Genomic DNA, 27,115 nt, shown 5'->3' with positions numbered 1-27,115 from the left:
TAATAAATATCGTTTATAGACGATATTAAATTACATATTTGATTTATAGAGCACACATGAGTTGAAATAACTCGAACCAGATCAAGTTTTAACCCCAAATGAATAAAACAAAATACACATTAAACTAATACATATCCATATACAGATATATGATATATATTATCTTTTACACCGTTTCTCTCTCCTCGTAAGTCATCTTCCACCGCCATCTGCGTCTTCTTCATTCTTTTCTTTTCCAAACTTTTTCCGTCGCTTTAAATGTCCGTATCTCCTTCGTTTTTGGCCAGATTTCAAAAGTAAATAAAGTTTCGGAATCCTTTCGATGAGAGCTATCTTTCGGTACCTATATTTCATATTTTTATTGAAATTCCCGGAAACCCGTCGCACCAGCCGCCGTCGTTCGCCGCCGCCGATCGTCGCCGGAGGTTAGGGGAAGGTTGTGTCAGTTGTTTAGACCTTTAATTCCAAGTTTTGAGGTATTGTCAGTAGCTAAGTTGTCGAATTTTGGGAATATTGATTCAATTGACTTCCGATAATTGATATTTGATTTATTATTGGTTGTAGGTACTAAATTGGAGTCGATTGAAGGTATTCGATATTTTTCAGAATTTATTTGGGAATTATTTCGAAATTCCAGAATTATTGTAATTGGGATTTTCGAATTTTAGAGTTATTTAAATCTCTGTTTAGACGTTTAGATGTGTTAAAATTGTTCTATATTAAGTTCAGGATTTATTAGCCATTTTCTGAAAATTTCAGATTATGCAGTGTTGGGTATGTAGACTTTTAGAGTCGTATATTCGATATTTGGTCATTGATAGGATGCTTTGATATGAAATATGAATATTTGGAAATGTTAGTTTGATTTTTAGATTTAGTTCCGATAATTCTTAGATTTGTAAATGAGAATAGGAATTAATATGAAATAAATGTTTTTCCTCAGGATTGTACTATTTGAGGAATACTTGAGATATTTCTGTGGTAACTTAAGTGTTGGTTGAGGTACATATGAACTGTCTCATTACGACGCCTATAATGACATGTGATGACATTAAAGTATCTTGTAATGAGTTGTGACGTGTTTTATGTGTTTATGTGAATTATATGATTGCATTCACGACTTTACATTGATTGTTAATATGCAAAATTGAGAATAATATCTATTTTCTTTTATAAAATAAAATAAATTTTTATTTTATTCAAATACATTTTATTGGAAAATATTAAGGGATATTCATCAAATAAGCATATTAAAAGTTTTTCATAGCACGTTGAGCCTTGAGTTCTTTGACTGCTATCGATATTGATCTCTTGAAATGTATTGAGTCATCGATGGAGCGAGTGACATTATTTAGTGCACTCCTGAGGTAGCACGAGGTCGAGTGGGTCGCACCTGCACCCTCGATGCTACGATACTCCTGATGATAGCATGAGGCCGAGCGGTTGGCTTCCGCACCCTCCGATGCTACGTGTGTGGAATTAGCAGTGATGATTCGAGGTCTGCTGCGTTCCTAGCACGGGTGGCCACTGAGATTATTGTGATACGTTTCGTTTGGACTCCATTTGGTATCCCTTATTCTATTGATACCTATGCATTGCATTGCATTTCATTGCATCTCACTTGATTTTATTTCATGTCAGTTATATCTGTCGTGATTTTCTAGTTCATCGTACTGGGGTCCGACCCCTGTTTTCTTTTTATGCTGTGGTTGTTTGTGATTCCATAGCAGGTTATCCAAGGGGATTTGATGCTTCTGGTGGAGCGTCATCGAGTGGTACCCAGTGAGTCGAACGTGGAGTCGAGTTCCCAGATATATGTATATATATATCAGATTAGCGAGTTTTATATTTTCCGGGGACATGCCCTGTGTATCTGTATTGATAGTTTTTACTTTGTTTTGGATTGTTGTTTGTATGATCGGGCCTTGCCGGCTCTGCATGTGTTTAGTTCTGGCCAGTGCGGCTATAGGTTTGTAAATTGATGATGTGGCTCTATTTTCGAGTATATAATGTTGGTTGTGTTATACAGGTTTTTGGGATGTCCTATTTACGAATAGGTCATGCCGAATTTTCTGTAGGCCCAAAACACAAATTTTTAATTCGTTTTCGCTGTTTACATTAATTAATTCTGGTTGTTTGATCATTAAATATTAATCAGGACACGGGCCCTTTCACTTGGTATCAGAGCATAAACTGGGATATGCTCGAATTAGAGTTTTGGACACTCGAGTTTAGACACTAATAAAATGCTTGCGTATGTGTTTGACGAATTGTTCTTACGTGCATTACTTTGTGTGTTTGATTTGAACTTATCTGATTTAGAACCAGTAAGTTTTGTGTTGGAACTTAGTTTATGAATTTCTATTAGAACTCCGAGTTCCTATAGTAGTTCTGTATTCGTTAAGATATTTCTGCCTGTATTTAAATCCTTGTGTCTTGTAGAATGGCACCCGGAGGAAGAGGTAGAAAGGGTAAGGAAGTAGTACAAGAGTCTGAGGCTGAAAATATCAGAAATCTTGATGATATTGTCAGGGGAAAACGTGGTCGTCCAGCTGTTCAGCCTGCAAAAGAGGTGGAAGTAGAGGTAGAACAACCGCCACCGGTAAATCTTGACAAGGGAAAAGCTGTCCAGGCTGAGGTTGATCCAGAAATTGCTCAATTGACTGAGAAGGTGGAAGGCATACGACTTCTAATTTCTCAATTTCAGGAGTTGCGACCTCAAAGGTTCTTTGGCAATGAAGGAAGTGAAAAAACTGCAAGCTGGTTGAAAAGTCTCAATAATATGTTTAATGGACTAGAGTATCCAGATGATATTCGATTAAAGTTAGTTTCTTTTCAACTTAAAGACCGTGCGCAACTTTGGTGGGAAACAACGTCAGAAGCACTTTCAGATTCTGGTAAACAGATCACTTGGGAAGTATTTCGTACTCAGTTTGCACGAGAATATGCACCACCATCATACTATTCTGCCAAAGAAGATGAATTTAATTTGTTGGTGCAAGGCAATAAATCTGTTATGGAGTATGCTTCTCAGTTTTCTGCTCTTTTGCCTTATGTCCCGCATGTTGCAAAGAATGATCGGTCAAAGCTTTCACACTTTCTGAAGGGGCTAACACAAACGATCCATACTTTGGTAACTACTGGAACTCCTTATACGTATCTAAAGCAGTTGAAAAGGCAAAGAAGATTGAAGCAAGTTTACTCAGGGGTGAACCACAACCAATTCTAGTATCTGTTCCTTAAGGATCTGGAAGTAGTTCGCAAACTCCAGTGGGTTTACCTTCATATCAGCCTACTCAATTTTATCAGCAAGCGAAGAGGCCTTGGTTTAAAACGAGAGGAAAGCCATTTAAAAAGAAGCCACAGTCTAGTTCCTCCAGTTCTGGTAGTAGTCGTGGTGGAAGTTCAGTTGGATCGTCCAGTAGGGTGTACTGTGACAAATGTGGTGGTAAGCATTTGAGTACACAGTTTATAGGATTTTCAGGGACATGTTATACCTGTGGTCAGTTTGGACATTCAGCTAGAGCGTGTCCAAATGCTGTAAGACAGCAAGTGCAACCACAACAGTTTGGCCAGTTTCCTCAAAGACCATCTTTCAGGCCATATGCTCCTGTACAGCCGTACACTCCTACACAGTCCTATGTTCCGGTACCGCCAGTTCAGCAGCCTAGGTATCCATCTCCTCGAGGTCCTAGTCAGCAGCGTTTTTCAGTGCCACAGCAGGCACAAGTCCATGCCTTGACTCAGGATCAGGCTCAGGATGCACCTGGGGGAGTTATTGCAGGTATTTGTTATATTTTTGATTATCCTGTACGTATCTTGATAGACACAGGAGCATCTCATTCATTTTTATCTGTTACATTTGCTGATGAGCATGAGATTGCTTTTACTCCGTTGTTGGATACTGTGTCTATAGCTACTCCTGCTGGTGTATAATGATGTCTAATGAGATAGTTTTGGATTATGTGATTAGATTTAAGGATAAGGTCATGATAACTAATCTAATCAAACTAGCCATGTCTGACTTTGACTGTATCTTGGGTATGGATACATTGACAAATTTAGAGCTACTGTTGATTGTTTCCATGGAATTGTGAGATTTAGACCATATTGACTCAAAAAGATCGACGTTTTGTATGGACTGAGGAATGTGAAGCTAGTTTCCAGACTTTGAAAGAAAAATTGACTACGACTCCAGTACTAGCATTACCTTCAGGCTCAGGTGGATTTGTTGTCTGTACAGATGCTTCTTTGAATGGATTGAGTTGTGTTTTGATGCAAAATGGACGAGTGATTGCGTATGCATCTCGTCAATTGAAACCACATGAGACTCGTTATCCAGTTCATGATTTAGAATTGGCTGCCATTGTGCATGCATTGAAAATATGGCGTCATTATCTGTACGGTGAACAGTTTGTGATTTATTCTGATTATAAGAGTCTGAAATATTTATTCACACGATCTGATTTGAATATGAGACAACGTCGATGGTTAGAATTGCTCAAGGATTTTGATTGCGATATTCAGTACCAGTCGGGAAATATGAATCAAGTTGCTGCTTTGAGTAGAAAAGTTCATACTAAGATGTTGTCATCTTTAACTATTTCTAAAGTTCATGAGCATTTGGGAACTTTCGGATGGACTTTTCGAGCTAAAGGTAATCATTTCATAGTTTCATCTATTCAAGTTGAACCACGAATAATTTCGAAAATCAAAGCAGCACAGAAGACTGATCCATACATTCATAATTTAAAAGAATTAACTCCAGCTCTGGTCAGTCAGATAAATTCATTGTTGCTTCTGATGGATGTTTGCGCTATAATGGTAGACTTGTGGTTCCGCATTTGATAGATTTAAAAGAAGCTATACTGCGAGAATCTCATTGTAGTCGACACAGTGTTCATCTAGGAATCAGAAAGATGTATCATATCTTGAAATCCCATTACTGGTGGGAAGGTATGAAGAAAGAAATTTCTGAATTTGTGGCTAAGTGTTTGACGTGCCAACAAGTTAAGGCTGAAAGAATGAGACCAGGTGGTATGTTACTTAGTCTTGAAGTACCACAGTGGAATTGGGAACACATTACTATGGATTTTGTGACACATTTACCTCGTTTTAATCGCGGTTGCGATGCCATTTGGGTTATTGTGGATAGATTGTCTAAATCTGCCCATTTTATTCCTTATGATCGTACTTGTAATTACAAGAAAATGGCAAAAATGTACATTGATCAGATAGTGAGATTGCATGGTGTGCCAGTTACCATAGTATCAGATCGTGATCCTAGATTTACTTCTAGATTTTGGGCTAGTTTACAATCAGCTTTGGGTTCTAAATTGGCCATGAGTACTGCCTATCATCCACAGACAGATGGTCAATCTGAAAGAACTATTCAGACGCTCGAGGATTTATTACGAGCTGTCGTGATGGATTTCAGTGGTAGTTGGAAAGAATCATTGGCTCTGGTGGAATTCTCTTACAATAATAGTTATCACGTATCTATCGGGATGGAACCATTTGAAGCCTTGTATGGCAGAAAGTGCAGATCTCCGATATGTTGGGAAGAAGTAGGAGAACGACAATTCTCAGAACCAGAATTTATCCAGGAGATAAAAGAAAAAGTTGAATTGATCAGGAAAAGAATGAAAGCAGCCCAGGATCGTGAAGCCAGCTATGCTAATAACAGGCATAGACCTTTAGAATTTCAGGTTGGCGATTTTGTTTTCTTGAAAGTATCACCATTTCGTGATACTATGAGATTTGGGCGTAAAGGGAAATTAGCTCCTCGTTATATCGGTCCGTACGAGATTGTTGAGAAGATTGGTATTTTGGCTTATCGTTTGAACTTGCCGCAGAGTTTGTCTGCGATACATGATGTATTTCACATATCTATGCTGCGGAAGTATGAACCAGATTCTTCTCATATCTTGAGGGCTGATGATGTGCAGTTGGATAGTTCCCTTAGTTATGTTGAGTATCCAGTGCAGATTCTTGATCGAAAAGAAAAGCAATTGAGGACCAAGACGATTCCTTTGGTTATGGTGGAATGGAGTAGACATGGGAGAGAAGAAGCTACATGGGAATTGGAGTCCAAAATGCGTCAGGAATGACCTCACTTGTTTGAAAATGTGATGACTTATTCCATGTACTCTGATTTTCCTATGTACTATAAGTGGTAGATGTTTGACCACTCTGTATATAAGTTTGATTGTATATAAGTTTGATGTGTGTTTGATTTCGAGGACGAAATCTTGTTTTTAGAGGGGGAGAAATGTAAGGACCCGATGTTAATTTCTTAATTAATTTATTTGTGTGCTAAAATATGTATTAATAAATATCGTTTATAGACGATATTAAATTACATATTTGATTTATAGAGCACACATGAGTTGAAATAACTCGAACCGGGTTAAGTTTTAACCCCAAATGAATAAAACAAAATACACATTAAACTAATACATATCCATATACAAATATATGATATATATTATCTTTTACACCGTTTCTCTCTCCTCGTAAGTCATCTTCCACCGCCATCTGCGTCTTCTTCATTCTTTTTTTTTCCAAACTTTTCCCGTCGCTTTAAATGTCCGTATCTCCTTCGTTTTTGGCCGGATTTCAAAAGTAAATATAGTTTCGGAATCCTTTCGACGAGTGCTATCTTTCGGTACCTATATTTCATATTTTTATTAAAATTCCCGGACACCCGTCGCACCAGCCGCCGTCGTTCGCCGCTGCCGGAGGTTAGGGGAAGGTTGTGTCAGTTGTTTAGACCTTTAATTCCAAGTTTTGAGGTATTGTCAGTAGCTAAGTTGTCGAATTTTGGGAATATTAATTCAATTGACTTCCGATAATTGATATTTGATTTATTATTGGTTGTAGGTACTAAATTGGAGTCGATTGAAGGTATTCGATATTTTTCAGAATTTATTTGGGAATTATTTCGAAATTCCAGAATTATTATAATTGGGATTTTTTAATTTTAGAGTTATTTAAATCTCTGTTTAGACGTTTAGATGTGTTAGAATTGTTCTATATTAAGTTCAGGATTTATTAGCCATTTTCTGAAAATTTCAGATTATGCAGTGTTGGGTATGTAGACTTTTAGAGTCGTATATTCGATATTTGGTCATTGATAGGATGCTTTGATATGAAATATGAATATTTGGAAATGTTAGTTTGATTTTTAGATTTAGTTCCGATAATTCTTAGATTTGTAAATGAGAATAGAAATTAATATGAAATAAATGTTTTTCCTCAGGATTGTACTATTCAAGGAATACTTGAGATATTTCTGTGGTAACTTAAGTGTTGGTTGAGTTACGTATGAACTGTCTCATTACGACGCCTATAATGGCATGTGATGACATTAAAGTATCTTGTAATGAGTTGTGACGTGTTTTATGTATTTATGTGAATTATATGATTGCATTCACGACTTTACATTGATTGTTAATATGCAAAATTGAGAATAATCCCTATTTTCTTTTATAAAATAAAATAAATTTTTATTTAATTCAAATACATTTTATTGGAAAATATTAAGGGATATTCATCAAATAAGCATGTTAACAGTTTTTCATAGCACGTTGAGCCTTGAGTTCTTTGACTGCTATCGATATTGATCTCTTGAAATGTATTGAGTCATCGATGGAGCGAGTGACATTATTTAGTGCACTCCTGAGGTAGCACGAGGTCGAGTGGGTCGCACCTGCACCCTCGATGCTACGATACTCCTGATGATAGCATGAGGCCGAGCGGTTGGCTTCCGCACCCTCCGATGCTACGTGTGTGGAATTAGCAGTGATGATTCGAGGTCTGCTGCATTCCTAGCACGGGTGGCCACTGAGATTATTGTGATACGTTTCGTTTGGACTCCATTTGGTATCCCTTATTCTATTGAATACCTATCACGCATTGCATTGCATTTTATTGCATCTCACTTGATTTTATTTCATGTCAGTTATATCTGTCGTAATTTTCTAGTTCATCGTACTGGGGTCCGACCCCTGTTTTCTTTTTATGCTGTGGTTGTTTGTGATTCCATAGCAGGTTATCCAAGGAGATTTGACGCTTCTGGTGGAGCGTCATCGAGTGGTACCCAGTGAGTCGAACGTGGAGTCGAGTTCCCAGATATATGTATATATCAGATTAGCGAGTTTTATATTTTCCGGGGACATGCCCTGTGTATCTGTATTGATAGTTTTTACTTTGTTTTGGATTGTTGTTTGTGTGATCGAGCCTTGCCGGCTCTGCATGTGTTTAGTTCTAGCCATTGCGGCTATAGGTTTGTAAATTGGTGATGTGACTCTATTTTCGAGTATATAATGTTGGTTGTGTTGTACAGGTTTTTGGGATGTCCTATTTACGAATAGGTCATGCCGAATTTTTTGTAGGCCCAAAACACAAATTTTTAATTCGTTTTCGCTGTTTACATTAATTAATCCTGGTTGTTTGATCATTAAATATTAATCAGGACACAGGCCCTTTCAAGTCCTTACCAAGATCACTCCAGATGGGGAAATACCATGCAGATACTGTAGCGGTCTTTTTTTCAGAATCTGAGACCATTAGAAGACATATCAACGAGAAGGAATTTTATGCAGTTAAAAGGGCTTTTGAAAAATGACCATTATTTTTACTTGCTAAAAAATTCACTCTGAAGGTTGATAACACCCAGGTAAAAGCTTTCCTAAAAAATAAGATTGAATCTAAACCTGAGAAAGCTAGGTTATTAAGATGACAAACATTATGTCAAAATTATATTTTTGATATTGTTATTATTAAATCTCATAAAAATATTCTTGCAGATTTCTTAACAAGAGATGAAAGGCAGTGACGTGGATTCTATCATGAAAATGCAGAGGCATCTCAGGGAACACCTTGGGTTGCTTCAAAACGAGTTCAACCAGTTAGCCATTAATGCTGAAATGGCCGGCAGGTTACAACAAGCTGATCGGATCAAAGTATCTAATCGAATTACAGGATGTATGCAAGCTCAAACACAACTATGAGCTGCTATTTAAGGGCCAATTGTGAAGGCTATATAAAAACCATTGGTTTCTCATAAACAAGATATGCTAAAACCATTGGTTTTATAATAACAAGAAATACAACCACCGGTTGTGAAACAAGATGTTGAGGAATCCAAAACTTAAGAAATAAGTGCTAATCTATCATCAGCCTTTGATGATCTGGATGAAGCAACAATTGATGAGGATAACTCATCAAGTCAACCCTCCGCCTCTGGGATAAAAGAGGAAGAGATCAATCTTAGGCCCAAGACTGACAAGGGCAAATCTAAGATTGATACTAATCCATCTATTATTTCTCCATTCCAGGTTTATCAACAAAGATGAGAGAAATTGAATACAAGGAGTGAAATCAATCCGAACACTTGCAGGGTTGATGTTGCAGGAATATATCCAAGGGTTTGGCTAAAAAACAATGTCAATCCTAAAGATGTAAAACTCTGGTATGAATTTGGGGCTTTGGTCTCAGTTTATACAATGTCACCAAGCTTTCCGGAGATATCACAGTTACCAAAATGGATCCAGGAAGCAGTCCAAGAAACATGGGCAAATAATGATCATTTGTCCAAAGGAGATGTGCTTGAGTTATACTTTTTTAGTGCAGCTCCAGAACCAACAGTGAAAGGATCACACGAACCCTTTCATTTAATCAAGCTGAGGAGACCTGATATAAACAGTCATAAATTTATCAAGGATCCTAAAATTGAAGAAATACCCTTGGTGTCCACTTTCGGGGAAAATGAGATCTCAACCAGAAGGGCATGGGGTATTTGGATCTGTCTTACTGAGATGGACAAAGTCAAGTTTCCATTCAAATTTTATCAGAATTCCGTGAATGGATCGTTCCTGTTGAACACAATGGCAGGAAAAACTACAGCATTTGCGGAAGAACTCTTCGAAAAGAAGAGAAACCTTTTGTGGAACAGCAAGCTGCCGGGGAGTAAAGAAACTCGCCGAAAATTTTGTAACATGACTCATATTGGACGATGGTCAGAGAATATATGCCCAGAATGCCCAAATCAGAAGGAGCCAGAATTTGGAAAAAACCTTTAGACCCCGAACGGATCGAAAGGATTTTTCCGAGATAAGCAAAGGTGGACAAGGACCATCGAAGATGCGTTTTCACAGGGGCCTACTTCAAAAGCAAAAGATGTCCTGACAACAATAAAGCAGACATGTGAGGAGAATAAAGCCAAAAGAAAGTGGCAGACATGTGATTTCTTCACTAGTAAAAGATGCAATCAATAATGACATAAAAAATTCCAGACAGCTGCCTCCTCCACTAGTAAAAGATGTCATCAATAATGGCATAAAGAAATACAAGACAGCTGTGAGATTTCCTGAAGTTTCTCGGTGAAACGAGTGGAACTACAGCTATAAATACAGGCATTTGAGAAAGCTGAAGATATCAATCATTTCCTTCAGTTTTCTTACAAATAAATTGTTGTAATATTTCTCTTTCTATTGTATTAAGTTTTTTTTTATGTATTTCAAGAACAAGGCTACTATGAGTAGCTAAACAAGTTGTCTTCTCCTCTTCAAAGGAGTTGATTTATGTAATAATATTATGTCTGAATAAATTTCCTAAATCTCTTGTTCTTCATGCTCATATTTTATAATTAAATTTATATATCATACGCCTTAAGGTAGAAAACGAATTAAGGCTGTGCTGGGTGTCGTTGAAGGAGCTTGTGCAGAAACCATCTATTGCGACTGCGTGGTTGGGGTGTGAGGAGCACTTCGTAAAACTTGGCAGGTATGACCCGACGACATTATGGTCAAAGAGGTATTTAAATTCAATTTATCTTACGGAAACATGTTGGACTCTTAATCCGGAGTATATCGGCTGGAAATCTTGCGTAACTGATAGTCTTGCATGGCCGGGACTGGTTCGATAGGTATAACAAAGTCACGTACAAATGATAGGTTTTATTTATTTTTTAATTCAAAAATGGGGACCACTAAGGAGTGAAAATAAAAAAAAAGGTGGGTAGAAAGTTAAGTTAAAGAAAAGTTTGGTAGTAGGGAGTTTAAAATAATTTGTCCAACTTATAATCATGTGCAATATATTTTTTGTGCCAAAATATATATATCCCTTGGAAAGACACAAGTTCGTTTTTATATATGTGATGAGTCCATTTAAATTTGGTTGCAGTGGTTAATACTTAATTCTTTCCATGTCTCCAAAAGCTCCACGACATAAGCAGGAAAAACACCATATATGCAAAAATTTTCTTGTTATTCTCTCGTGAACAAAATGATATATTCAATTAAATTCTCTTATGAATAAAATGATATATTCCACATCTAGTTAAATGTTCTAAAAAATCGTTGCAAAGCTACTTAATTCGTTGTCATGATCATACACGATTATCCAACTCTAAAGATTCATAAAACTTTGATGCTTAAAACGAGATAACATCAACCCATAAAACTTTGTTCATACAAAAAATAAATAAATAAATTCGCATCACATAGCACGAAAACTGTGCAAAAAATCTTAACGACACCGTCATTTGTTTTCATACAAACACGAAACTATCAAGTTATGAAAATAAGACTATTCGTTAAAGTTTTTTTTATTACAGAAAATTACAAAATAAAATGTTATTTATTTTTCTCTCTCCAAATCTCCTTTAGTATATTTTAATTCAATTCAATTTAAATAAATAGGTGTATATGTATATGTATATATATATTTTATTCAATTATATGTGTATATATTATATATATATATAATGAGCACTTTATACTAATTATATTATTATGTATTATCAAAGTAACCACATTATCTTACAATATTATAATAATTTTTTTATATATATTTTCTTTTCACTCTGTCAATTATAAAAAATAATAAATTTATTTTAAAATTTTAAAAAAAATATTTTATTTTATATTTTATATTTTATAAAAAACATGTATATATCGCGTACATCAAGATCCAATGATTATTATTATTCAGTTAATAGATAAAAAAGTGTTATTTTCTAGTATTATGCCTTTAATATATTTTTTTATTATTATTTTAAATTACGATGTAGTTCTTCATCAATACTTTACAATTATTACATGATCAATTAAAATCGTCGCGTGATTATTAAGTTAATTTGAGAAAGAAAAAAAAAACAAAAACAAAAACAAAATCCTCGATTGGTTGCAGGTGCACTAGTATACACAAATTGGCTGAAGGTCAGCGACGTACGGCCACCGGCATTCAGCTATCACGACGCCGTCTCCAGACAAATCATCCTCGTACCCGTAAACTGATGGAAACTTGACGACCAGAAGGATTCTCATTCACGATTTCCAAGCCTGTGAAACCACATCATCGATGTCAACCCCGGAGCCTTTCCGAAGGTTGGCCCCAGAACACCAAGAACGTACTCAAAATCCAAGAAATTCGAAGAAGTTTGAGCGAGGAAACGAAGAAACCGGAAGTTCTAATACTGGGCCCGGGTCAAGATCGAGGCTTGATTCGAATTGTGACAATATACGCGATTCAGAGGATGATTCTGATAGTTTGACAGTTTCAAGATTGAATCTTGATGGTGATGGCGGTAAAAAAGTGATGGAGAATGTTGATGGGTCTAGTTTTGATGACATTAATGATTTGGATAATGCTGGTAAACGGCTGGAGGAGCTTAGAATTAGAGCTGAAGAGCCAGAGTTGTCGAAGGAGCAGATGGGCGTCAATATCCAGCGGCAGGAGGATGAGGTACTCAATTAACGATGCTTGTATTTTGTTCCATCTTGAGACATATTGTATTGTATGTGCCTTTTTTGTTTGTCTATTATTTTTTCGTCTATTACCTGGTGACATCTTTGTTTTACAATTTTAGATAAGTTGTACGAAGGAGTATATCCTTGTTGGTATAATTGAACTAAAAAAGCTAGCAGCATTCTATAGCAAAACTCAAGCATCTTGAAACTAATCTAAAGTGGAGGAACAGGCTACTTTGCTGAAGCATTTGATGCTACCAAAACTAGAAAGACTCGGTTACAATTACAAATGTGGAAAACGTACCTTGATGATTACCTAAGTGCGTGCATGCGGAACTTAATTGACTTAGGTGCGTTGCTGAAGCATTTTAGACACACTTACTTGCTGATCACTGAAGTGATTTTTTGGGACACAATTATATAAATTTTCTCTCTCCAAATTAAATATTTTAACAAACTTTTTAATTTCTTAAAACTTGTATGTATAAAAAAAACATTTTTACTTGATATTTCACTTACACGTGAAGTGCGTGCTTCGTTGCTTGTATGTCGACGAACAAGGCCATAGCACACAGCAGTGAAACAATTTTTTTTTTTTTTTTTGGTTTGATCCTTGGTAGATTTTGGCTGGGTCTTTGGTAGATTTTGTGCATCTTTTCACTTCACACTGCAGTGATATCTCTCTCAATGTTTGCGCTTTTTATTTTTGCAGCTGCTAGCTCTGGAATACATTTATGGAGATGATATTGTCATTTTAGACAACGACTTCAAGTCTTTTCAGGTTATTTCACGATTGATAAATATATATGTTTATAGATGAATTTCTAATATTGATTTCGTTTTGCAGATTCATGTTCATGTTGAAGTGCCCAAGGGACTTAATGTCATTGCAAAGTTTTGCTCCTCCGACAGCCTTGAGAAAAGAGACCGCTCTATGGATTTCTCATACTCTTTCACAGTTGAATATCTCCCACCAGTTATATTGACATGTTTACTACCTAAATCATACCCTAGCAACCTAGCTCCTTACATTACCTTATCTGCTCAATGGCTGACTTCTGCTAAAGTCGCCGATCTTTGCTGCAAGCTGGATTCTATTTGGAAAGAACAAGCTGGGCAAGAGATTATTTACCAATGGGTGGAGTGGTTACGCGGTTGTACCCTCTCTTATCTTGGGTTTGACCATGAGATGATTCTTGGGCCTTATGATGTAAAGAATGGAGACATGCGGGCAATCGGTGGAAGTGTGTCCCCTGATGTTGACGTTCCTTTGCTGAAGAGTTACAATGATGAACAGAGCCATGAGAATTTCTGCAGAAACATTCAAGAATGCAAAATCTGTTTTGGCGAGTTTTCTGGTATTTAATCTAGCTCTCTGCAACTATTGTATAATGAGTGGTCGATGCTTGTAAATTATTTATTGCATATTCCTGAACGTAGTAAGAGTGAATGTGGTTTATTGACATTGTTGTCTCACAATTTGTTTCATCCACTCACACAGTCAAGCTCTATCGAGAGAGTATATAAACCCACTGGATCTTTTGGTTTAGGTGGCACTGAGGGTACTGAGTTGTGCGAAGGATTGATAAGATAATATCATTAAATTTCTGTCAATTAAATCTCAATTTTATGGAATAAAATATTTTTCTTGACTGTGGGTTTATAATTTGTGATATATTCTAGGGATTTGATTAGTCCTTACTGAATATCTGCTTCTATTTTAAAGGGAGATATTGGCTCATAAATCATGTAATTCAATGATGAAAATCAATGAACAAGATTATTTTTGCCACATTTTCTTGCTAGAAGACATGTCTACAAACTTAGGGCCATTGGAAGCTTGAAAGTGTGCCATTGATGGCAGGGTTTGGTGTTATGATACATCAGGTAAGCTGGGTTACAGAAGATGATTTAGGAGTTTAACTTTTGAATCGGAAGATAACTAGAATCTTAAATATAATGTCAGCTCAGAAATTGGCTTTAGTATGATGCTTTGAAAATAGTTGCTTACATTTTTTACTTTCACCAGGCTCAGAGTTCATCAGGCTTCCATGTCAGCACTATTATTGCTGGAAATGTATGAAAACTTTTTCTGACATGCATGTAAAGGAAGGAACAGTGATGAAACTGGAATGCCCATACACAAAATGCGGGGGCATAATTCCACCTGGTCTACTTAAAAGATTATTGGGTGAAGAAGAGTTTGAAAACTGGGAGTCCCTTATGTTACAGAAAGCACTTGATTTAATGTCAGATGTTGTTTACTGCCCAAGATGTGAGACAGCCTGCCTTGAGGATGAAGATCACCATGCGCAGTGCTCGAACTGCTACTATAGCTATTGTTCACTTTGTAGGGAGCGACGTCATGTTGGAGTTGCATGTATGACACCAGAGATGAAACTACTTGTTCTCCAGGTATGGAGTTCCCATGTTATGTAAACTTTATTTACATTATTGTTATGCTAGTGTGAAGCAGAACTTGTGATTCAAATCTTGATATAATGACAAACCCATAATATTATTTCACAATGCAGCAGTGTGTCAAAACTCAAGTAATATGTATTCAGTGTATAGATGATTTGAATATGAGAAAATGGTTGCAAATTGTAAAATATGGTTGTCTTTACGGAAGCCCTTGTGAACTGTCTCTCATTTAAATGGCTTGTTCTAAAATTTATCTTTTTTGTTTTTGATAGGCTATTGTGTTACCTAATTTTTTGTAGATAAACTCACATAGTGCTTTTTTCTTTGTGTATTTAATTGCGTTACCTAATTTTTTGTAGATAAATTCACATAGTGCTTTTTTGTTTTTGTGTATTTAATGAAACATAAATTTAATTTAGTTTTTCAACTGTAAAAGATAAATTCTGTTCATAGTTTCTTCATCATCTGTTTCTCTTGCATTTTCCGAGTACCTTTTTAGAATTGATATATTTATTTTTGCTGGGTCTTGGCCTTGATATATCTCAGGAGCGACAAAATTCGTCTCAAATGAAAGATGAACAAAGGCGTCGAGAGCAAGATATGATCAGTCAGATTCTGAGTGTCAGGGAGATAAATCGTTTCGCAAAACAATGCCCCTCTTGTAAGATGGCTATATCTCGTACTGAAGGTTGCAATAAGATGGAGTGCAATAATTGTGGGCAATATTTCTGCTACCGTTGTAGTCAGGCAATTTCTGGATATGATCATTTCAGGTTTGCTGTCTGCTTGGACACAATACTGATATAGTTCAATTCTTTTTGAAAAGTTTTGTTAGTAATTATTTGTTGAACTTTCTGAATATATGATATTTCGTTTAACGTAGGGATGGAAACTGTGAACTTTTCCCAGCAGAAGAAGTTCAGAAATGGGAGGAGATGAATGGTCGGCAACTTGCTGGACAAATGCAAGCACAACTATTTGCTGATCATGCTCAGCCATGTCCTAATTGTGGTCAGGACAATGTAAAGGTGAGTGTTTCATATTGACTCATTTATCTGACTGATATGAAGTAGTTGAATTTTGTGGGAAAAATTTCAGTATTGCCATGTCTCAAGTCACTAGAGATAGCAACTAGCAAGAATAGGCAACTGCTACACAATACCATTGGATCAACTTTATCATAATCGAACAGAATTAAATTGAGCAAAAAACTGTATGTTGAAAAGTGTAGGTGTAAAATCATTAAGAATTTGGGATGAAGTGTCTTTTTTCTGTCTCCTGGAAAGCGTGTATTTGTTGGAAGACGTACCAAACAATCCATCTATCTAAATTCGTTTTGTTGGTGTATCATGAATAAACAAGGTTTGATTTGTTGAAGGCGTGTCACAAGAACTTTCAGATTTTGAAGTTGTGGTGCTTATTTTAACCGTCTGTTAGAAGTAGTAACAGTAATTTTTACAAAATGTACAGCATTGTCCCGTCCCTTGTTTACAATACCATGGTTCTGGATAGTCTCCTATATGCAAGCTCTTATTGCCTTTATTCTATACAAACTATCTTATTTTCAGATTTATTCATTTGTCTATGTTCTCGGTCGACTACTGCCTTTGCCTAATTATGTTGTAATCTTGACAGGTGGGCAATAACAATCACATATTTTGTTGGGCATGTCAAAGCCATTATTGCTACCTGTGTAGGAAAATGGTGAGGCGCGGCTCTCAGCATTATGGTCCAAAGGGTTGCAAGCAACACACTATCGGGTAGATTTCAACGCGTTCCTCGGCTCCAATGTACAAGGTAGAAGAGGCTGTACCAAAGTACCCTTCTATTTTCCGGAGGAGTTATTCTTCATTCTTTACACTAGCCATCGGAGCCACTGTGCATAATACGCATGAGTTTTCTTCCTTTTTTGGAGACAAATGATTTTGTTAGTGATTTACAATAATAGAATTTTATGTATTGTAACATTATCCAAAGGAAATAAGTATCTAAGGAATCGATTGAATAGTTAGTGACTGAAATTAGTTATGCTAAGAGGTATTTTTTTTAAAAAAAAAATTAAAGAGGTCATATGCTATGCCAAAAGTGAATACTATAACCCTTCTTGGGAGATTTCATCCACAAACACAGTTTATGATTGAATGATATTATCAATTTTTTTTTTAAAAAAGGCCAAACAAAGAAAGAAGGAGAAATAATAAAATAATTTAAATGATATACATGTCAATAATCCATTACATGCGGTGTAAAACTTCAGGAGGAGGATATAATTTTTTGAGGAGATCGGCATTTTACGTGTTGACTATTTTATTGGATGACATATCTCATGTAAATTATGTAACACTTGTGTACGGATTAATTTTGTGAGAAATTCTTAATTGGGTTAATTATATCTTAAAGTGGACGATATTATTCCCCGCTAGATCTAATAATCATCATTCAACCAAACATTTGAGTTCATGTTTGGCATGCTTGGCACTCGCAATAATATTTTTCTTAAACTATAATGGTTAGCTTGGATTAAATGATTTTGGATTCTCATGAGATCTTCGTTCAATCACAAGCCTTCCATTGTACGCAAATGTACAATTAATTTGGACACTTTCTTGTTCGTTTGGCTTTTTTTGGGATATATATTGTTTTGAAGAAATTGTTTTGAAACTTCTCCTTGAAAACAATAATGCCATTGGAGAACCGAGTCAATAAAATTCCACAAATCAACTCCCAAACGGCAAGGAAGCGTCCAAAAAATCTCAAAGATGCCGGGGCACGTAAGTACTTAGGATTCCCACGTGGCACGAATCCATTGGACATCTCTGGACAGCACGGATCAATGTTGTCTCCTTACAAATGATTTCACTCAACGTGTCGCCCCGACAGTGACGTAAGCGTCGTTCTCTAAATTTTGACATGTATTCACATTTATCTCACTTCTCGAACCCATACTTATCTTATTCCTATCTATCAACTACTAGATAGATATTAAAAAAATAAAAATAAAAAATACTTGGGGGAAAATATGATTTTTTTTAGAAAATAATTTTTTTCAGATACAAAAGATTTCTAAGATAATTTCTACGAAGTGAATATTTGAGACAAAATTTGATCTGAAAAGATTCATGGTTATGCAAAGTGGACACTTGTTATCTCAAGTTCCAAGTAAAGGCCCACCAATATGAACATTAAATACCTTACAAACAAATAAATACTCTATCATCAAAATGCACATACGCGTCACATATTGGGCATCAAAGCTCCAATAGTTTGTGCTTAAAAGTAAAAACAGAAAAAAAAAAAAAAAAAAAAAAAAAAACTCCAATAGTTTGGCTCCCCAAATAAATCAACCCCATATATATATGAAATCCTAGAAATTCGGAGATACCAGAGTAGAGTAGTGTAGAGTAGAGTGGTGAGCAGCTTAGAATTCATGTCGACTACTAAGAGGAGCAAAAACAACAGGAAACGATTTAGTGATGAACAGATAAAGTCTTTGGAGACGATGTTCGACGCTGAATCGAGACCGGAGCTACGCCTGAAAATGAACTTGGCTAACAAGCTTGGGTTGCAGCCTAGACAAGTTGCCATTTGGTTCCAGAACAAAAGGGCCAGATCAAAATCCAAGCATATCGAGAACGAATACTCCATGCTTAAAACCAAGTTCGATGGCTTGTCTTCCCAGTTTGATATTCTCAGGAAAGAGAATCAATCACTCCTCATCCAGGTATCCAAGTTCTCATAGCAAATATAGTATATACACAAGACCACTGTAAATATATAACAAAAATTTTTTTCTTCACAAATGTCAGCTGCAGAAGCTTAGAAGTGTGGCTGGCGAAAAAGACGATGGGGTGCAAGGCAATTACAAGGATCGCACGAAGATAGCAACTTCTGCAAACCCCGAAATTCTACGAGCTCACAACGACGAGCTTTTCACGCCCTCGTGTTATGATGCAGGCAAAACTGTCGATTACATGAAGGAGACTGATTTTCTGGACATGGCTAATGTTGCACAAGATTCGTTGACATCACCGGATGGATGCAGCTTCGACTCTTGTACGTTTCTTGATGAACCTGGCTACAGCTCACAGTGGTGGGACTTTTAGTTTTGAACTCGGGCTTCAGGGCTTTGTGAGACAGCGCACAGTTGTCCCGTAGAGGGTGGAGTATAGAGAACTCGGCTACTACATAAAAGGGTTTTGCTGCTTTTGCATATCCATTTGTCCATTTTACCATATCCCCTCCCCTGTATATGCAGGCTACGGCATCCCAGTTCTTGCATTACATGTTGATACAAGTACATAATAGAGGATAGGCAATGTATAATGATGGTATTCGATTTTTTTTTTATTTCTTTTTAATCACACGGGTGGCCACTTGAGCGTTACAGAGAGTGACACGATGACCTTAAATTGAATGAATGAGCTGGTGCTCGTTCAACTATCATCTTCTCTACAAGTCTTCGTCGAATGGGGGAAAAAACTCAAGGTGATCAACCAGGCAAAATGATTTATGCAAGGGAACACGTCGAATTAAACATATGCCACGACGAAAAGACAACAGCAAATGATTTGAACCGTGGTTTCCGATTATTACATTCCAAAACTCCCCCATTGTAAACAGATTACAGACACAATCCCAGGCATAACAAACCTCAAGCTTTTGATTTCAGTATCCAGCCCAATACACGGCTTTTCTCAAGTCTCTGCCTTCACTTTCACATCTCCGTTTGGTAAACTTCTAAGTGCTTGCTCTAATCGTTTGGACTCCTGCGTACATTCGGACCATCAGAGGAAAGTATAACACCAACACTGGTGTAAGTTTCTTAGAAGGCTAACATGTCATGAAGGAAATGCAGAATAGACGATGAAAGGGACATTGAAAACATTAAACATTATTTGGGTAAATCCGATGCGATCCTGCGACCCCAAGGGTAAGTAGCTTTGAGGGAGCATCATCGGCTAAGATTAATTTAGACACAACTTACCGATGTGTGGCAAATTTATACTAATTGGGTAGACCCTAAAGAAGCAAATATAGGCTAAACCAACCACGTATAAATGTTACACTTGAAGAAGGCACGTTGGTCGTGGGCTAAGAAAACCAAGACCTACCAGGAGGAAAACATCTGTTAGATGAGTTACTTGTATATCATTAAGCTATATCTTTTCGTTTGGATTGTCTAACCTGTGCTAGGGATAAGGATATATTCCTTGTAGAGAGGTTGGAGAGAGCGGACTATTACAGCCTTGTCATTCCTTATTTCTAGATTACTTTTTAGTTGCTTCCAGAAATTTAGATTTAATCTTCCGTGCCTCATGTTTTTCCCTAATGCTACATAGTTTCTCATTAGTGTTGAATTAGAGAAAAAGAATTGAAGACTTATCAATTTGCTCAACCTGCCGGATGCGATGATAATAACCACAATACAGAGGCAAAACACAAGAAGCTGGAACAATGGACATGCTCTTCAAAGAGAAGTTTTTAGATGTGAGTGAAGCTTGAATAAAATCTTATTCCCTGGAAACAGTTGGGCTTTAAACAGGATAATGGATAAACTCTTTCGTGGTGAGTTATTGTTACCCATCATGAGTTCTTTGGAAGCCTTGGCGAGGAAAATGAGTTGAAGAAAAATGAAGAGCCGGAAATGGGTGCAAACTCAGAGAATGGAAATTTCAGGACAGAGCAATTTCTAGAAACAAAATAAGCTTTGCGTTGGATTGAAATGCCTTAACTTTGTATCTCCGATCCAATTCGGAAAAGCTCGAAGGCTGAATAACATTTTGAGATCAATCAAATCTTTGTACCATGAAGCTTCTAGGTACAAGGAATTTCACAACCTCGTATAGTGAAGCTTCTAGGTACACTGGAATGGTTGAGTGTGGCACGGGCTACAATTTTGTCACAGATACCATGGTAAGAAATTTGGATCTCCAAACTTCGGCTACACCTGACTTATTGGTGTGCCAGGGATATGGATCATGTGGAGTACTGATTGATATATCAAAGAGTGGCATTAAATCCAGGATATATTAATAATAAATTAATAATACCATATATTCATGCAAATATAAGAGCAAAAGAAGTGACCGACGGCCTGAAGTTTAACGGAGTGTTATTCGATGATAACAACAGTAGCTGAGGAACAGTACATATATAATTCCACAATTGCATCACTAGCAGCGAATGAAAAAAGAGTTTGAGAAGAATTACAAACTCACCATGGCAGATGCTGTGCGTATCTCCCTATAAGCTTCAACTTCATCAGGAAATGTCTGGTCCAGTTCCTCAAGCAGATGCCTTCGCAATGCCTTCATTAGATGACAAGGAAAAAATTACACGATATTAGGTTGAAACATGAAAGTTTTTCACATCTAGACTGACGCATAATGATAAACAGGAAATCATTTTTCGGTTACAAAATAATTTATATTTGAAATAATCAGTAATTCTAAAGCTGTAAGACATGCAAAAAGACAATACTAAGGAAGTCAAAATGTTGAGTTTCCGCAGCAAAAACGAAATTAAAGAAGAAATGAAATAGGATAGAATCAAGTTATGACATGTTGGCATGTTATAAACCAGGAACTATTTGTATTTGCAGGCAGGTCATTGATCGCACAAAAATACTCAGATAAGGTAATCAGCTTTTACCTAAGCTTCTCTTGCCCCATTTTCACTGGAGCATGTCTTGATGACATAGTATATTGTCACGAGCCGTGAAGACGACATGGGCCAAGAAGAGACTGTGGACCGCGATTTACAGGAGGAAACGGACAAGCCCAAAGTTTATCAGCGCTTTCACTCATGGAAAATTCAAGGCTAAAGATTGAAGAGCAAGAAGATTTTATTTCCTTAGTTAATAAGAATAATTATTTCCTTGTTTTTGATTTCAGTCTCTCTTAAATTTGGTAAGATTTTGTTTTCAGTTTATTTTTGGATTGCATCTTCTTATATGTATGGACTTGGTGGGAAGAATTATTGATTCAGAAAATATATCAATATAAATGTTTGTTCTCAAGATCGGGTGGTTCTCTTGTTTTCCTCGAGCCCCAAATATTCAAATAATCATAGTTCGTCAAGGTCGTAAATCAAATCGGCAGGAATCCTATTCCGAACTAAGAGATTTCACGGTCCAACGTCCCGTAACTCGATCCCAAACCCAGGCACGTAACATATATCAACTAAATCCAAGCTTTTTCACAAAATAATGTGTCATATACATTGGATGCAGACAAAGAACTAACAAATAACTTGACAATTAAGCATAATACTTGAGAGACCAGAGTAAGACTAGCTTAAAGTGTGATGAATGAACGGTCATCATATGGTAAGATCAACGTGAAATTTCCAAAGTAAAACACCAACCTTAAGGGAATCCTTTTTCCCTTTAATGATCTGATTCTTGGCAATGCAACCGTTCAACATATCCTGTGCGAATTTATCTGGATTCTTCCCATCATCGATCAAACTGCGCCCAATTCATTAGTCACGCTATCACACGAGAACATTCTGCGCCCAATTCATTATTCACGCTATAATACGAGAACATTGTAAATAACCACGTAAGAAAAACCGACAACCTAAATGATCTAGTGTTACGTGATTCTCATTAGGAGACATGTCGCATGTCCTCTCATCCGCTTGTAATTAAAAACATAACTAAAAAGGGGGGACAAAAAACTTGTGCATATGAACAAGGCTATTTCCATGAAGGAAAAACATTCTTACTTCAGAACATCCATGGGCACCTGAATGTTGCAGTTTTTGGCTAATCTCGTCATATTGTCCAGCTCCAACACCAAGTTATTCCTTAACCCAACATTAAAAAAAAAAAAAAAAAGAACTTTCATCAGCCAAACAGGCTTAACAGTGAGTTCAGATCACAAAATCAGAGCGGACATATCCTAGAAGTAATCTATTGGAGCAAAATTCGACAATTATCTTCTCAGATTTGGATGTAAATGCCAGACTACAAGTTTCACATACTGAATCATGACAATGACTTCAAAAATGAGTAAAACTTGACAAAGGTCGAATTTTTAAACGTAAAATTACATGCGTTGGAGGAGGGCGAGTTGGGAGGCGACATTAAAAGAAGAAACGTTGAGGTAGAGTTGATGTAGAATGCCTAGGGTTTTTTGGATCGAATTAATGACTTGAGTTAAATTTTGTTTAGGATCGACCGTAGGGATTCCTGCCGCGGCGACGGTGGTGGTGGTGGTGGCGGCGGCATAAGATTCCATGGGAGACGCATCGTTCGATAGTTGAATCATTGTACCGTTCCCGCCGCCGGAAAAAGCTGCCGCTGATGCGGTGGTCTGGGAAGAAGAGTCCATGCTTATCGAATTGGATGGTTTGCAGGTTTTCGTAAATACACGAGCTGCAGCTCCATACCCTCTCCGAATTTTCATATTATAATATTTTTCAAATTATTATTATTTTGTTATTTTTCTTCGAACAAATAATTGATTAGTCTACACCACCTCACAATGATTGTCCTTTAATAAACTAATTAAAATTCCCCACAAATTTCTACAACACTATAAACAATATTACTAATCTTGGTTTATTCAAAATTAACATGATTGGGGAATTTTGAATAAACTAATTAAAATTCCCCACAAATTAATTTATTACTCAATGTTAAACCTAAAGGTTAAAAAAGGGGTTGATCAATAATGAGAGTGCGTGCACCCTTTCCAATTCATGTATTCATGTAAAATCCATTGATGGTTTTAGTGAATGACACATCGATTATTAATTATCTACCGTTGGATGAACTTTAAGATACTAGGTACCAACAGTGGATCAAATTGGTCTAGTGAACAAGAAAAGACCAATTGTTCTCTTAATTAATCTCGAACATGATATATCTCTTTGGTGTGAAATGAACCACAAACATAATCATCAAGCAATAATGGATTGTTGACAATTAGGCGTATCATATGATAACAATTACATTCTACAGTTTGACATATACAGTTAGCGTCAATTTGCGACATATGAAACCACGTGATATGGAAAATGAATACAGAGAATTATTGTATGCGTTGCTTCTAGTTTATCTTTGCATGATCCTGTCTATACCTCAACATGGTGAAGTTCATGTGCATCACCAATACACTTCGAATCATGCAACTGTGTTGAAGGTGCTGCAGCGATCGAAGATCTAGATTGCTCCAAGTATTCCAAAAAATCCATCACCACAAGATCCGTCCAAGGAGCATCAAATGGGAGCTTCACCACATAACAAAACAAGAACTTGCCCTATGTAAAATTAATAACATGTAAGATCTCGCGTTTCTACAATGCATATATGAAATCTCTTATCAAAAAGATAAATGTGTCTACCAAAACATATGGATTGGGACGAAACATAAATTTGTATATATAACAAAAGGGTGAAATGTGTTATTAATCAAATTTTTTTTCTATGGAGTTTATTGCATTTTAAACTTTTTGCTTAGGGTTGGCATAATTAGCCCCAAGTTTATGTGTAAACTACTATTGTTAAATCACAACAAATTTTATGATATCATATTATTAGTCAATTTAATTAATTGATTAATGAAAATTTTAAAATAAAATTATATTTTATTTATATAATTAACTTTATTGATAAAATATTTTTCATTTTCTTAAAATATTCAAACAAATATTTGAAGAAATCATTAATTTGAAGGGTTATTTAACTACACGTGAATGTAAAGCGAAGCCAGTGACCTGACTAGACACACAACATCACTTTGGCAAAAATTTCTATGAGACGGACTCAATGATCATTTTTTTAATACAAGTTATTTATATGAGTTATCCATTAAAAAATATTACATTTTATGCCAAAAGTATTACTTATTATTATAAATATGGGTAAGGTTGATCCGTCTCACGGATGAGACCGTATCACATGATTGTTACTTTATTACTTTTATGTCAAATGAATTTATTTAAAAAAAATCATAAAAAATCGTTTTACGGTTCAATTTTGTGAGACGTACTTCAAGCAAACCTAACTCGTGAAAAATATTACTTTTATTGCATATATTAAAATTTAGATTAGGTTAACAAATCTAACGGATATAGATCATGATCAATATCTCACAAAAAGTCATATTCTATCATCAAATCAACCCGTATTATTAATACATATCCGAAAGATCATCTAACAAAAAAACAATATAAACCTGTTGAACCACGGAAGGCCACGTCCCCAAACACAAAGCTTCACTTTTTCAGAGCTCTAGTGTTACTTATGGTGGTGCTAACGGTGCATATTACACCTCTTCTAGTACTAGGACGGCTGGGAGTGATGGAGTAAGTGCAGCTACTAGTCTAGCCGTGTCAACTCATTCCTGCTCTCGTTGAGGGGTTGACCTAAATCACAACTAAGTTAGTGTTTGCAACTTTTAAAAATAAGTGATTATGCAAACACTACCTAAATATTGTGCATGGGGATTTTAGTCAAATTAACCCATAATGGGGCCAATTCACTGCCCTTTTCATTCTTAGCTACCTGTTGCCAAGTTTTCATTCATTATGATAAATGAATTCATCAATTTGTTTACAAATTCTATGATAAATGAAATTCCAAACGTTACAGATTGATAATAAGTTTTGGATATGTGGCCTGATGCCCACTTGGATGACAAGACCACCGGGCTTTTAGAATAAAAACTGATCAGGTCCATATTATATTATCTTACTGTCTTATTATTATTATTTTACTAGTATCTCACACGTGCGATGCACGGTACGTAATTGTATGTGATTATAATTAAAATTTGTAGATTTTCATTAAATATTTAAAATGACAAAAATTCCTATGAAAAGGTCTCAAAAGTAGTTTTTTAATGAGTTTTTTATATGGATTATCCATTAAAAATTATTACATTTTATACAAAAATATTACTTATTATCATAAATATAGGTATGATTGATCTGTCTCACGGATGAGACCGTCTAACAAGAATTTTACACATTTAAAATTATCATTCTAATAATATTTCATGTTTTATGTGTTAAGATATACCTTGATATTTATTTATTTCATTAAATTGTTATTTTGACACAAATTTACTTTTGTTATTTTATAACATATTTTTATGCATAAGAATAAGAATATATGTATTTTTAATTGTAAACTATCAATTTGAATTTATACATTCATATCTATCTATATTTTTTGAAATATTACATGACATTATTTCTTATATATACATTAATTTTTTGGAACACGTACCATCCATTTTAAATCTAAATTTATATGATGACTTTTGATATTCTGCCACCATAATTAAAGTACTTTCTATTTATTTTATAATTACGTCATACTTGCATTCTATAAAATAATTTATATATACAGTTCAAAAAAATTTATATATATATATAGATATTTTGAGTGAGTAGATTAGTTACTGATAAAAATAAATTATAAATTAATTTTAAAAATCTATATTATTTAATTTTTCAAAATTTTACAAAACAAATATTTTTTTAAAATAAAATTCAAAATGATGACCAAAATAAATGATATATTATAATAAATATAAACACATAATTATAATGTAAAAAATATAATATATATTTTGATAATTCATTTTTAAAAAAATTGTGAGTTTGAGAAAAATTTTATTTTTCAAATTTTTTTAGCAAAAGAATCCTTGGATTATTTAAATCTTATTAAATTTTGTAATTTAATTATATGTTATTTAAACTAATATTTATATATATTTTTAGCATAAGAATCCTAGAATTATTTAACTCATATTAAATTATAAAATTTAATTTATATATTATTTAAACACTATTATTATTATTTTTTAAAAATAAATAGTTTGAACATCTATGCAAAATCCAAAAAAACATTCATTCATTTTGTTTTGGAATATGTGTCATGTAGTTGTCAATAATTAATATTTTTCACAATACTTTATTAT

General features: G+C 35.4%; 3 protein-coding genes and 1 long non-coding RNA gene across 5 annotated transcripts; 3 read left to right on the top strand and 1 right to left on the bottom strand.

Moving 5' to 3' along the window:
* Positions 1–963: 963 nt before the first annotated feature.
* On the top strand, positions 964–8,417 carry LOC140876290 (uncharacterized). The gene is made up of 2 exons (XR_012148728.1): positions 964–1,002; positions 8,053–8,417. It is a non-coding gene; the product is annotated as an uncharacterized lncRNA (long non-coding RNA).
* Positions 8,418–12,141: 3,724 nt separating this feature from the next.
* On the top strand, positions 12,142–17,146 carry LOC140890114 (uncharacterized). The gene is made up of 7 exons (XM_073297874.1): positions 12,142–12,750; positions 13,468–13,536; positions 13,603–14,113; positions 14,785–15,170; positions 15,726–15,952; positions 16,063–16,207; positions 16,815–17,146. The coding sequence occupies exons 1-7, from the start codon at positions 12,367–12,369 to the stop codon at positions 16,941–16,943; spliced, it is 1,851 nt and encodes a 616-aa protein (XP_073153975.1). The 5' UTR covers positions 12,142–12,366; the 3' UTR covers positions 16,944–17,146.
* A 1,247-nt stretch (positions 17,147–18,393) lies between these two features.
* LOC140889046 (homeobox-leucine zipper protein HOX6-like) lies at positions 18,394–19,518 on the top strand. Its single transcript, XM_073296750.1, has 2 exons — positions 18,394–18,900; positions 18,986–19,518. The coding sequence occupies exons 1-2, from the start codon at positions 18,607–18,609 to the stop codon at positions 19,280–19,282; spliced, it is 591 nt and encodes a 196-aa protein (XP_073152851.1). The 5' UTR covers positions 18,394–18,606; the 3' UTR covers positions 19,283–19,518.
* Positions 19,519–19,665: 147 nt separating this feature from the next.
* LOC140889034 (mediator of RNA polymerase II transcription subunit 10b-like) lies at positions 19,666–23,620 on the bottom strand. 2 transcript variants are annotated; one of them, XM_073296735.1, is made up of 5 exons: positions 23,235–23,609; positions 22,908–22,988; positions 22,545–22,647; positions 21,398–21,487; positions 19,666–19,945 (listed from the first exon to the last, which is right to left on the bottom strand). In XM_073296735.1, the coding sequence occupies exons 1-5, from the start codon at positions 23,588–23,590 to the stop codon at positions 19,874–19,876; spliced, it is 702 nt and encodes a 233-aa protein (XP_073152836.1). In that variant the 5' UTR covers positions 23,591–23,609; the 3' UTR covers positions 19,666–19,873. The 2 variants fall into 2 exon arrangements, with proteins under 2 accessions (XP_073152836.1, XP_073152842.1); XM_073296741.1 differs by lacking the exons at positions 19,666–19,945; positions 21,398–21,487 and adding an exon at positions 21,511–21,922 and having other exon boundaries at positions 23,235–23,620.
* Between the last annotated feature and the right edge of the window lie 3,495 nt (positions 23,621–27,115).

The sequence above is a fragment of the Henckelia pumila genome, chromosome 1 (genome assembly GCF_033568475.1).
Source record: "Henckelia pumila isolate YLH828 chromosome 1, ASM3356847v2, whole genome shotgun sequence".
Taxonomy (NCBI): domain Eukaryota; kingdom Viridiplantae; phylum Streptophyta; class Magnoliopsida; order Lamiales; family Gesneriaceae; genus Henckelia; species Henckelia pumila.
Note: the sequence above shows the minus strand (reverse complement) of the source record. Positions and strands in the feature narration are given on the sequence as shown.